The sequence below is a fragment of the Dama dama genome, chromosome 23, assembly GCF_033118175.1.
Source record: "Dama dama isolate Ldn47 chromosome 23, ASM3311817v1, whole genome shotgun sequence".
Classification (NCBI taxonomy): Eukaryota; Metazoa; Chordata; class Mammalia; order Artiodactyla; family Cervidae; genus Dama; species Dama dama.
This window is the reverse complement of record NC_083703.1, coordinates 64,938,353-64,951,523: the sequence shown is the minus strand read 5'-3', so window position 1 is coordinate 64,951,523 and position 13,171 is coordinate 64,938,353. Positions and strand designations below refer to the sequence as shown.

Here is a 13,171-nt window from a genome sequence, read left to right as displayed (position 1 = left end):
ATGGTCATTCCCTTCATTCATTCAAAGTACTTCACATCTGTTTCAGGATTAATAATCTAAGCTAGGAGGACCATGTCCAGAAAAATGCACACATGCTCAAAATTTTAGGCAATTTCAAGGGTTTGCACACTCCCATCCATGGTTCCACCAGTAAACCCGAAGATTTTGGTTAAGAAATGTTCTGGGACTTCCCCGGCTGTCCAATGGTTAATCTGCCTTGCAATGCAGTGGACATGTGTTCTGTCTCTGGTTGGGGAAGATCCCACATGCTGTCGAGCAACTAAGCCCATGTGCCACAACTATTTTGCTGTGTGCAGCAGCAAAGACCCATGACAGCCAAAAAAAAAAAATAAATAGCTACATAAATCTTTAAAAAAAGAAGAAGCATTTTGAATACCTGCTATATGCAAGCTAGGGACGCACATTCACTCATTAATTCAAAAAATACGTTGAGTGCCTACATTCTAATGCTGGGGGCTAGAGGATTCACTTTTTTTTTTTTTTTTTAATGTTGTTTTAATTTGCTTGACTGAGAGGTGAACAGGGAACAACATGAGGCCCCATATCTCTGAGTCCTCACAGGCTAGCAGAGGCCAGACTGGGTCCAGCCCTCTCCTCTTGCCTCCATCCCCACATGGTCGTATCTGCCCCCACCAATAAGGATGCAGGACAGAGGCTGAAGCTGGGGCAGGCAGGGAGGACTAAACTGACCACTGGGACCTTACTTACCCCTATCTTTCTGTCCTTTCACTCCCTCCCTACCTGTGACCCCCAGGCCTGCTGATTTTGTGTTTGACTAAAGGGCAGGAATTGCTGAACCAGTTGGGTGAGTCCAGTGAGTCAGAGGCGATTCAGGTGGGCAGGAGGGCAGTTGGGCAGAGGCAGAGCCAGTGGCCCTGGGACAATGGCTCTGACTGTGTGTGCGGCGACTAACAGGGCTGCCAGACACCCATGACCGACAAGTGAGGCTCAGCTTTCGAGGTGAGATCTGCAGGGATGCTCTGAGAAATTTTAGAAATGGGGAGCTCTGCCCCCCCCCTCCCCAGGTCCCCCACTTCATCTCTGGGCATCTCTACAGTTTGTCTCCTTTGTCCTTGAGCCCGAGGTTTCCATCTCTCTGCCTCCCTCCCTCCATATCTTCTATGGCTCTTTAAGGGTGAGTCCAGGGGTTTTGGACTCTGGGCCAAGAGGGGATGGAGAGATGATTTGTGTGTGCATAGGGGGAGGAGATGATAAATGACTAGATTCAATTCTGAGTAGGTTTTACCCAGAAAACGAGGAGAATTCATCATGGTTGAGAGGCAGATATTGGTGAGGTGAGTGGGGTTGGGTTCTGGATTGGGAGAAGCTGATCTGTACCCCATCTGAGTCCATCCTGGAGCTGGGAGGCTTATTCCTGAACTTAGGGAGGTGGTACAGTCTCAGGAGGTGGGGTTGTCTAATGCTCAAGAGGTTAGACTCAGTATGGGACAAGTCAGGATCAAGACTGGGGAGATTAGTTCTTGACTGATAGTTAGCCCCAGATCAGCCCTAATCGGGGAGGACTGGTTCCTGGTTTAGGAGATCAGCCATGGAGTTAGCTCTCAATTTGTTGGCTCCTACTTCAGGTTGGGGAATAGGCTATGGATTGGGGGTCAGTGTCAGCTCAGCATTGGGTGTCACAAGCTTCTTCCTATTCCCAGCTCTTCCGTTGGCCACACTATGGGGCTCCTCCGGCTGGGGAGTGTCTGTCTGTTCAGGTGGTCAATTGCAGCCATGTGTTCAGCCCCAGGTGAGTAGGCCTGGGGAACCAAGGATGCAAATGGGGTAGAGGGGGCCTTGGGGCCATTCTCTTGGGTCATTCTTTTGTTTCGTGCTGCACCCCCAGATCTCTGGGGACACTTGTGATCTCCCTGCAGCAGCTACAGACTGCCGGGCATTTGGTGCTGTGGGAGGCCTTAGTGGACAAGAATCTGCGTGTGTCTCCAGTGAGTTCCGCCAGCCCCCCAGCCTGCCACCCTCAAGCCTGAGGGTCCCTCTAGAAGTGGGTTCCATTTCTCAGAGGGGAAAACTCAGAGCCAGACAGGAGTGGTAACACGGCCCCTGAGTCAGGGTGTCTTGGATTACAGCTCCTAGGGCCAAGAATCAGGTCCAGCTCTGAGGGCCAGGGGTGTGGCAAGGGGAGAAGATAAGAAGTTCTGGCCCCATGACCCTGTACCAGGTACAGTTCTTGTCGGAGACAAAAATGAGCCTGGGTGGATTTTCCTGGTGTTTCATGGGGAGTCAGCGTAGCTTCATAGAATTGAACTTGGGTTCAAACCTCAAGTCCTCCACTTCCCATCTGAGACCTTGGCCAAGTTATTCAGCTTCTCTAGCCCATTTCCTCACTTACCTTATGTGGAGTCCTACAAAATGCCGAGCTTTTCACTCAGCCTGCCATCATTTGTTACGCTCTGATTACAGCAAGTGCAGTTCTAAGCAATGAGGATTGAATGGTGAGCAAAACCAGATAAGGACTTGTGCTCTTAGAACTCCATATCTACAGAGAGAGGCAAACATTAAACAAATATTCATGGGACTTCTCTGATAGTCCCATGGCTAAGATTCCATGCTCCCAAGGCAGGGAGGGAGCTGTTTGATCCCTATAGTCAGGGAACAAGATGCTACAAGCCATAATGAAAAGTTCGGATGCTGCAACTAAAGATCCTGTGAGCTGCAATGAAGACCTGGCACAGTAAAAAAGAAAAAAAAAGTTAAAACAGAATATTCACAAAAACGAATGTAAAAATGCCTATGAAGGACATTACAAAATAGCTGGTAGAGGGTTGGGAGAATGTATAACGGAGAGATGTGACCTATATAGGGTTCAGAAAAGGTTCCCTGAGGAAGTAGTGTTTGAGCTTAGAATTGAAAGATATGATAGGAGTTAAATAAGTGGGAGGAGAGACTGTTCCAGGTGGAAGAACCAGCATATTCAAAAGCCCAGCACCCTGAGATAGCATAACTGGGGTGCAGGGCAAAGCAGAGCCCCAAAGAGATGCAGCTGGAAAGTTTGGCAGGGCCCAGACCATGCAGAACTGTGAAGGCCACATTAGTGCATTTCCAAGAGCAATGAGAGAATTTTGGAGTTGTGCTGGGCCCCTTCAAGAGGTTACTTGCACTTGGTAAGTTCTTAATAGCTTATGAGTAGTCACTATTATTGGGGCTTCCCTGATGACTCAGATGCTAAAGAATTTGCCTGCAGTGTGGGAGACCTGGGTTCTGTCCCTGGGTCAGGAAGACGCCGGGGGAAGGGAATGACTACCCACTCCAGTACTCTTGCCTGGGAAATCCCATGGACAGAGGAGTGCGGCAAGCTACAGTTCCATGAGTCCATGGGGTCGCAAAGAGTCAGACACAGCTGAGTAACTAACAATTTCACGCTTTCAGCCACTACTATTAATGATCAGAGAGGAACCAAAGTCACCACAGATGGGGCCAGGAGGGTCTCTGTTTATAGGTGGAGTAAAAGGCACTGTCTTTGGGGTTTTCCTAGCCTCAGGGTAGTTTGGGTGGCCTGAGGCCACTGTGGATTTGGTTTTAGGTCCAGGTGGAACTTGACCTGAAATATCAGCCTCCAGAGGGTGCAACTGGAATCTGGGCACAAGAGAATTTTGGAGCACCCATTCGGGACAGGTAAACCTCCCACCCATCTAAGCAAGGCCCAGGCAGGCCTCAGTAAAGGAGAATGGTAACCAGTTCCCCTGTGGATCTGCTGGATGTGATTACTCTTGGATCCATGCTGCCCAGTTTGTAACTTGGTAGTCACACCTGGCCCTCTCCTGTCATTTCTCCTTCTCCCGGCTCAGAGCTGATCATCCCCAATGTGGGCTTCCAGGAGCTGGAGTAAGTATGTGGGGATGACCTGGGTTACAGGGTCAGCCTTGGGATTGGGACCCAGTGATGTGAGGTCAGTTCCTGGGTCTGGGATCAGTACTGGACCAATTCCGGGGTGAGAAATCAGTCCTAGAATAAGGGGTCAATTCTGGAATTAGAGGGCTCTCAGGTTTAGAGTCAGGGATGGATCCTAGAGTCAGGGAGGTCAGAGATGGGTGCCCAGAGATGGGTGAGAGGTCCCAGACATGTTCCTGGAGGGCCTTTCCTGTCAGGCCTGGGGAGGCCCGGCTGGAGCGGCAGGCAGTGGCACTGGGCTGCAGGCTAGCTCGAGGAGCAGGTCAGCAGGATGATGAGGACAACGAGCTGGAGCTGGAGCTGAAGCTGGACGATGAGCCTGATGTGGAGCTTTCTGCCATTGTGTTCAGCCCGCTCAAAAGGTAACTTGTAGCCTTGCACACCTGCTCCCCTAGCCTACCGGTGTGTCTGTCAGCCTCACCTGCTCTTACCTGCAGGCCCATGCTTGTCCACCCTCACAAACACAGAGTTCCAAGCGTATGGGTGGGGAGTGGATATCCTGAGGTCAAGGGTCATTCACTCTTTGTCGTAGACACTGCCGCATTCACACACGCAGTTACACTGATTCAGACATGGCTTCTGGAACCCATGAAGGTGATGCCAGCTTGATGAGGGCAAGGAATTTAACCTCTTTTGTTCTCTGCAGCGTTCCAGTGCCTAGAAAAGTGTTGGTGCATAGCAGGTGCTCCATCAGTCTTTGTTGAATGAACGAACGGTTTTAGGGCTCCAGAAATGAGTCGAATTCTGAGTGTTGAGTTGAGATGGAGGCCAGACAAGACTGGAAGGACTTAAAAACCAAAAGTTTAGGGGGAGAAATCTCAGCACCAGCACCAAGCAAGAGTGTGTGTACAGAGGGGGAGGAAGTGAAGTGAGAGCTGACCCCCTCTCTGCAGCCGAGCTCGGGGCCTGGCCTGCGGCGATCCTTTCCAGGTGTCCAGGGCCCAGGACTTCCAGGTACCGCTCTCCCTTCAGGCCCAAACCCTTGGGGAGTACCACCAGCTCTCCACACACGTTCTTCCCTCTAACCATGGCAGGTTGGCTCCTTTCCTCCTTCTTCCTCACCCTTCAGGTGGGGGTCACGGTGCTGGAGGCCCAGAAGCTGGTGGGAGTCAACATTAACCCTTATGTGGCCGTGCGCGTTGGAGAGCAACGCCGAGTGACTGCCACGCACCGCGGCACCAATTGCCCCTTCTACAACGAGGTGGGCGCAACCAGGGAAGGAGGAGCCTGAGAGAGTGGGCGGGACCCAGAAGAAGAACTATGCGTGGAGGGGGCGTGGCCTGGGGGGAAAATGAGCCTATTGGCTGGCCTGGGGCCAAGCGCTCGGTGCTGGAAAAGGTGCAAAGGGGTATGGTCACCGAAGTGGGGTGGAGTGGGGAAGGGGGGAAAGGGGGCGTTCTCTTTACAAGGGCTAGGGGCCAGAGGGTGTGAACCCTTCACGTATAACCTGCTGTCACTTCTCTTGCTTCCCCACTTCAACCCAGTACTTCTTGTTGGAATTTCACGAGACCCGGCTTCACCTCCAGAACTTGCTGCTGGAAATCACGGTGAGAGGGTTAGGGGTGAGAGGTTGCCATCAGAGAAGGACAGATGCTGAAGATCCAGACTAACGCCGCCTTTCCCCAGGCTTTCCATTCGCAGACCCTTCCCTTTATGGCCACTCGGATTGGCACCTTCAGGATGGACCTGGGCATGATCTTCGACCAGCCAGGTACTGAACCACCACCCCACCCCACCCCCCCGCCGTCATTGAGACTCCTCTGCGTGGACAGGGGAAGCGGACCCGCTGGGCACCGAGCCCAGTGTACTAATTTGTAAGTAGCAGTCTCTTCCGACGGCTGACTGGCAGGCACGTACTCCTGCTCCTCCCTACTGAGCCGGACTTGAACCCCGGCCATTGTCCAACATTCTAATCCCAGCCTCCACGACCACCCTGCACATCCCGCCGGGCCGCCTGACCCCTGGGCCCACTCCTCTGTCCCCAGATGGCCACTACTATCAGAAATGGGCCCCACTGCATGACCCCCGGGACACCGGCGCCGGGACCAAAGGCTTCGTCAAGGTCACTTTGTCCGTGAGGGCGCGTGGGGATCTGCCCCCTCCACTGCCACCACCGGACCCGGGCCACAGTTAGAACGTCGAGAAGTGAGCCGGGGTGGGGGGCGGGGATGGGGAAGAGTAGGACCGGGCGAGGCTTCCGGGATGCGGAGAAGGAGAGGGGCCGAGCCTCGGGCTTCTGGGCCCCTCAGCGCCCGTCTCCCCTAGGAACCTGTTGCTGCCGCGTCGGGTGCCAGCGGAGAGGCCGTGGGCGCGGCTGAGAGTGCGTGTGTACCGCGCGGAGGGGCTTCCAGCGCTGCGCCCCGGGCTGCTGGACCAGCGCGTTCCCGTGGACCCCTACGTGCGGGTGGCTTTCCTGGGGCAGCAGGTAAGTCCCTCCCATCCCCACTCGGTGGAGGCCCAGGCCCGGATCCGCACTGACCGCTCTCCACCTGTCTTTGCCCGGCGCTCAGGGCGAGACGTCGGTGCGCAGTGAGACCATGGCGCTCGAGTGGAACGAGCAGCTGAGCTTCTTGGAGCTCTTCCCGCCGCTAACGCGCGGCCTTCGTCTGCAGCCAAGGGACGATACACCCCTCGTAGATGCGGCCCTCGCCACGCACGTGCTGGACCTGACACAGATCTCGCATTCCGGCCGCGCGGGTAAGTGCATCCTGCCAACACTTGCTGCGCTTCCTTCCGGGCCCTGTCTGCCCAGGGTCCCGCCCCCGACGGCAAACCCCATCCTCCCGGCCCAGCTCCACTTAGAAAGTCGGGTCTATGCCAAGTAACTACTTCGCTCCAAGCCGACCCCTCCCTCCACAGTCCCACTTGTCGCCCGCAGACTACAGACCCTACCCTTGGTTTGGTTTTGTTGACAAGAATCTTAATTACAGCTGAATATCCAGTAATCACTGTAGCCCAGTTCTTCTTACAGATTTACTTGCAGGAAAACAAGCCCTGACCACATTAACGGTTGACTCCCGACCCTTACCAGGTCACCTGTAGCTCCACCCCAATTCTGACTCCACCTCTAGGCCTCTGGCTCCGCCCCCAGGGCGGCTTTCCTGTCGAACTGCTCCCAGGGCACTTCCCCGGTGGTCCAGTGGTTGGGAATCCTCCTGCCAATGGAGGGGACACAGGTTCAATCCCTGGTCCGGGAAGATTCCACATACCGTGGGCCAACTAAGCCGGTGCACCACAACTACTGAAGCCCACGCCCTAGAGATTGTGCTCCCAACAAGAGAAGCCACCCTAATGAGAAGCCCGAGCACCGCAATTAGAGAAAGGCTGTAGGCAGCAACAAAGATCCAGTGCAGCCAAAAGCAAGCAACTAAATAATAGTTGTTTTTAAAAAATAGTTCTCCCAGGTCTTGGTCCTTAGCTCTCAGTCCCTAGCTGTTCGAAGGCTTTCCTTCCAGAGGTCCAGAGGTTCAATCTGACACCCCTCTTCCTCAGCATAGACTGAGCTAGTACTCACCTGCTGCACGCTTCCCTCCAAAACACTGTTTTTGTCCCCTTCACCTCCCCACAGCGGGGTTTAACCCCACCTTCGGCCCAACCTGGGTACCTCTCTATGGCTCGCCCCCCAGTACGGGTCTCCGGGATGGTCTTCAGAATCTCAATGAAGGTGATGGCCAAGGCATTTGTTTCCGAGGCCGACTGCTGGTGGCCGTGTCCATGGAAGTGTTGGAAGGGAGAACTGAACCCGAGCCTCCCCAGGCCCCACAGGGGTCCAGGTTGTCTCGGCTCACAGGAAAGAAGAAGAAAGCCAGGCGTGGCCAGATTCCTACAGGGATACAGCAGCACCGGGATGCCAGCTCCAGTGTTGATGCGCCTGAGATTCCTAGTGCCATGGAGGTGGAAGTGGAGGAATTGCTGCCGCTGCCAGAGGTGGGGCTGAAGTTTAGTAAGGGGTCGGGGTACACACTCTCAGCTCTGGAGTATGTACCCGGCTCCCAGGCTTTAAACACCAGGGCAGGGGGGGTGTCTCAACTTGGTGACCTGGGTGAAGACTGCAGTGTGTACACATGTGCTCCTATGTATATTACACACATGGAAAGAGGAGGGTGACAACTCAGAGATGAACCAGAGAGGACTAAGTCCCAGGTCCGATGAACTGGGACAACAAGGGGCGGAGGGAGGCAGGACACCAGCAGCGAATCTTCTAGGCCTTCGTTGCATATCCTTCTGTGGGCATTGTGACCAAGCCTAGTCCAGGCTGCAAACTGGGAGGGTGGGGGCTGACTCCATCCTGACCCGCCTTTCCCAGAATGCCCTGGCGCCCTGTGAAGATTTCCTGCTCTTCGCTGTGCTCTTCGAGGCCACCATGATCGACCCGGCCATGGCTGCCCAGCCCATCAGCTTTGAGATCTCCATCGGTGTGAGACCTAACCAAAGCCCTAAGGGCAGTGGGTTTGAGGGTGGTCACTCTCGTTCCAGACTTAGGCCACAGTTGACCTTCAGTAAGGGGTGGGCTCTGACTTAACTATTGAGGCAGAGGTTGAGGGAGGGAACCCTCAGGCTGGTACCCACTGACCCTAGTGGCTCCCGGCAGGTGATGCAGGTCACAGAAAGGAGCAGTTGAGCCAAGGGTCCAGGGCAGGGGAGGAAGCAGAGGACACAGAAGGGGAGGAACAGCTCCTGCTGGAGTCAGACATGGGAGTGGGGCCAGTGGAGGAGGAGGAGCTGGGAACCCCAGCTCAGCGGCCCAAGCCCATGGATGGCAGTGGGTGAGTGCTCCTGGTGGCTGGAAGGAAGGCGTTGGGGGATTCCCAGCGGCCTAGGACTGCCCCTCGCAGACTCTGCTCCTCTGCATTCTGCCCAGGCCTTACTTCTGCTTGCCCCTACGTCACCGCAAGCCCTGTGTGAGTGTGTGGAGCCGCTGGGAGAATCACTTGTGGCGTCTGCAGAGCAGTAACTGTGTGCGGAGAGTGGCCGAGAGGCTGGTGAGAGCAAGGCGTGTGCTCACAGGGCAAGGCCGGGATAGAGGGGCATTCGGGACACCCTGACTCATGAAGCGGGGGCTAATGGGTAAAGCACCAGGGTTACCCAACATCTCATCAGGTGCAAGCTTCCGGGAGAGCTGAGAAGGCCAGAAATTGTGGGAGGGCTGGAATCCAGAACTGTTGGACCCAGGAAGAACAAGAGTAGAGCTCCTGGGGGCCTGGACTCACAGCCGTGGAGCCAGCGGAGGGCTTGAGAAACTGAACCCAGAATTAGTTGGCGTCAAAGAAGGGTGGGGCCAAGAGGAGCAGTCGTGAGTGGGCGGGGCCTTGGGATGAGAGTGTGGTCTAAAGGAGGTGGAGTCTGACCCTTTCCCTCTGGCACAGGACCAGGGGTTGCAGGAGGTTGAGACACTGCAGCGCCGGCCAGGACCTGGGGCCTGCACACGGCTGAAGCAGGCACTGAAAGAGCTGGTGGCAGGCAGCAGGCGAGCGGAGAGCCGCCCCTTCCTTGCTGCAGGCTCTGAGGTAAGGGAAACCCATGATAGCTGTCTGGACCCAAGGACCCTGGATGCTGCAGTCTGATCAGCACTTTACAGGAGAGGGAGGAGATGATTGTGGAGGGAACTTGATGGAAATTATTGGATGTTAGGCCACTCCCCTTCAATAAACTCTTTCCCCTTCTCCTCTAATCCCCACACACCTTCCAGTTCCTCAGATGAGGAGCCACTGATGATTTTTTTAAATTTTTTTTCCATTTATTTTTATTAGTTGGAGGCTAATTGCTTTACAATATTGTAATGGTTTTTGTCATACATTGACATGAATCAGTCATGGATTTACATGTATTCCCCATCCGGATCCCCCCCCCCCCCCCAAATCCTTCTGGATCTTCCCAGTGCACCAGCCCCAAGCACTTATCTCATGCATCCAACCTGGGCTGGTGATCTGTTTCACCCTTGATAATATGCATGTTTCGATGCTGTTCTCTCAAAACATCCCACCCTCGCCTTCTCCCACAGAGTCCAAAAGTCTGTTCTGTACATCTGTTTCTCTTTTTCTGTTTTGCGTATAGGGTTATCATTACCATCTTTCTAAATTCCATATGTATGTGTTAGTATACTGTATTGGTCTTTATCTTTCTGGCTCACTTCACTCTGTATAATGGGCTCCAGTTTCATCCATCTCATTAGAACTGATTCAAATGAATTCTTTTTAATGGCTGAGTAATATTCCATGGTGTATATGTACCACAGCTTCCTTATCCATTTGTCTGCTGATGGGCATCTAGGTTGCTTCCATGTCCTGGCTATTATAAGCAGTGCTGTGATGAACATTGGGGTGCATGTGTCTCTTTCAGATCTGGTTTCCTAAAAATATGGAACGCTTCACAAATTTGCGTGTCATCCTTGCACAGGGGGCATGCTAATCTTCTCTGTATCGTTCCAATTTTAGTATATGTGCTGCCAAAGCGAGCACACCACTGATGATTTTGAAAAGAAAAGGGATATGCTCTAACTTATCCTTAAAAAGAATCAGTGGGGGAGGGATGATATGAGAGAAAGCAGAGGGCCTTGTAATAACTGAGGTGATGGTTGAATTGAATCTAGGATGAATAGAGTGATGGGACTGGATTCAAGGGCAGTATGGGTTTGTGAAAGTGACATCTCAAGACTCACTAATGAATTGTCTTAGGGGACTTGGAAAATGTGCAGAGAAGAGTTATGAATGACTCCTACGATTTTGACTTGAATAACGATGTAGATGGTGCTATTTACTGAGCTGTGGAAAATGAGAGGAGAAGTTCTGGTGGGAGGGGAGAGAATGTCAAAAGTTCACTTTTGGACTTGTTAACTCTGGCTTCTGTTTTTAAAATATTAATTTAATTTATTTATTTGGCTACTCTGGATCTTAGTTGCATGTGGGATGTTTAGTTGAGGAATGTGAATTCTTTAGCTGTGGCATGTGGGATCTAGTTCCCTGACCAGGGATCAAACTCTGGTCCCCTGCACAGGGTCCCCTGCATTCCAGGGACCCGGCAAGCTCCAGCATTTAGAGGGAGGGAAGAAGAGGAGAACTCGGCTAAAGACTTGTTTGTTGGTGGTTACTTTTCTTTCTTTATCTCAGTCAACGTTTCAGTTCAGTGAAACACTGAGGTGAACACAGTTGACCCCACCCTCCTTCTTGAAAGACTCTCTTGTTGACTTCAATGTCCCTGGTTTTCCTTGGGCTTCCCTGGCCATTCTTTCTCTTCTCTTTTGCTGGTTCCCTATCTTCTTGACCTCTGAATGTTACAAATTTTGTGTACTGTGTCCCTGGGTTTCACCGTAAGGCTCTCTTCTCTGTCTATGTTCTCTATGTCTCCAAAAGAGCAACCATATTTAATCCAATTTAATTACTTGCTTGATTTTTTATATGATGCAATGAAACTATTTCCATTTTCACTTCACTGATTTTTTCTTTGAAAGTTTTAATTTCTTAGTCATGTCTGATTCTTTGTGACTCCATGGAACTGTAGCCTGCCAGATTCCTCTGTCCATGGAATTCTCCAGGCAAAAATACTGGAGTGGGTTACCGTTTCCTCTGGCATTGCAAGAGGGTTCTTTACCATCTGAGCCACGAGAAAAGTCCTAGTTATTTTATTACTAAAATTATTCTTTGGCAGGGAAATTTCAATGAAAGATTTACTCATATAATATTTCACTTTTTATAGCTTTATCCAGTGTGGATTTGTGTGTGTGTGTGTGTGTATGCCACTGTTATTTCTGCCAGATCTAATTTTCCTGAATCCAGTTTTGTGGATCTAAATCTTGTCAAGAAGATATTTTTCTCTTGTCAATTTTTAATCAATAGCAATGTTAATAAGTGAAGTTTTAAAAATTATACAGTTTGGTTCAGTTCAGTCGCTCAGTCGTGTCCAACTCTCTGCGACCCCATGTACCGCAACACACCAGGCCTCCCTGTCCATCACCAACTCCCGGAGTCCACCCAAACCCATGTCCATTGAGTTGGTGATGCCATCCAACCATCTCATCCTCTGTCATCCCCTTCTCCCCCTGCCTTCAATCTTTCCCAACATCAGGGTCTTTTCAAATGAGTCAGCTCTTCGCATCAGGTGGCCAAAGTATTGGAGTTTCAGCTTCAGCATCAGTCCTTCCAATGAATATTCAGGACTGATTTTCTTTTTTTTTTTTTTTTCAGGACTGATTTTCTTTAGGATGAACTGGTTAGATCTCCTTGCAGTCCAAGAGACTCTCAAGAGTCTTCTCCAACACCACAGTTCAAAAGCATCAATTCTTCAGTGCTCAGCTTTCTTTATAGTCCAACTCTCACATCCATACATGACTACTGGAAAAACGATAGCCTTGCCTAGATGGACCTTTGTTGACAAAATAATGTTTCTGCTTTTTAATATGCTATCTAAGTTATTGGTCATAACTTTCCTTCCAAAGAGTAAGCGTCTTTTAATTTCATGGCTGCAATCACCATCTGCAGTGATTTTGGAGCCCCCAAAAATAAAGTCAGCTACTGTTTCCACTGTTTCCCCATCTATTTGCCATGAAGTGATGGGACCAGATGCCATGACCTTAGTTTTCTGAATGTTGAGCTTTAAGCCAACTTTTTCACTCTCCTGTTTCAGTTTCATCAAGAGGCTCTTTAGTTCTTCTTCACTTTCTGCCATAAGGGTGGTGTCATCTGCATATTTGAGGTTTTTTATATTTCTCCCAGCAATCTTGATTCCAGCTTGTGCTTCCTCCAGCCCAGCGTTTCTCATAATGTACTCTGCATATAAGTTAAATAAGCAGGGTGACACTATACAGCCTTGATGTACTCCTTTTCCTATTGGAACCAGTCTGTTGTTCCACGTCCAGTTCTAACTGTTGCTTCCTGACCTGCATATAGGTTTCTCAAGAAGCAAGTGCAGTTTTGACCCTTGTCAGTCAGATTGTGTCTGCCAGTAGAAGTCTTGGAGTAAAGAGCATTATAAGTTAAAAAGATAAGCTCTGGGAGCACAATTGGGTGAAAAATCCTTGGAGTCACTTATTTTATATATATATAATATGTATATATACTTAAATTTCCACAATAAAAAGTTAAGAAATCATTGAGGGGGAGTCAAAAAGGGACCCAAATTCCATGGATTAAAATCATTTTACTTAACCCAAAAAGTATTTCTTGAACATCTATTAGGTGCCAGGCCCTGAGGATACAGTGGTAATCAAAATGAAGTCCCTGCCATGGCTTACATTCTATTTAGAGGA

General features: G+C 51.0%; 1 protein-coding gene and 1 non-coding gene across 2 annotated transcripts in view; one reads left to right on the top strand and one right to left on the bottom strand.

Moving 5' to 3' along the window:
• Positions 1-904: 904 nt before the first annotated feature.
• Positions 905-13,171, top strand: part of LOC133044461 (fer-1-like protein 4) — a 41,726-nt gene continuing 29,459 nt past the window's right edge. Inside the window, 19 exon segments of the mRNA XM_061125841.1 lie at positions 905-981; positions 1,245-1,320; positions 1,683-1,771; positions 1,868-1,967; positions 3,563-3,653; positions 3,822-3,864; positions 4,128-4,292; positions 4,824-4,884; positions 5,000-5,131; positions 5,415-5,527; positions 5,529-5,661; positions 5,915-6,075; positions 6,196-6,355; positions 6,441-6,627; positions 7,499-7,857; positions 8,237-8,345; positions 8,522-8,696; positions 8,792-8,912; positions 9,297-9,397. Coding sequence (XP_060981824.1) covers positions 905-981; positions 1,245-1,320; positions 1,683-1,771; positions 1,868-1,967; positions 3,563-3,653; positions 3,822-3,864; positions 4,128-4,292; positions 4,824-4,884; positions 5,000-5,131; positions 5,415-5,527; positions 5,529-5,661; positions 5,915-6,075; positions 6,196-6,355; positions 6,441-6,627; positions 7,499-7,857; positions 8,237-8,345; positions 8,522-8,696; positions 8,792-8,912; positions 9,297-9,397 — 2,453 coding nt within the window.
• Positions 10,282-10,388, bottom strand: LOC133045405 (U6 spliceosomal RNA). The gene has a single exon (XR_009690266.1). It is a non-coding gene; the product is annotated as a U6 spliceosomal RNA (small nuclear RNA).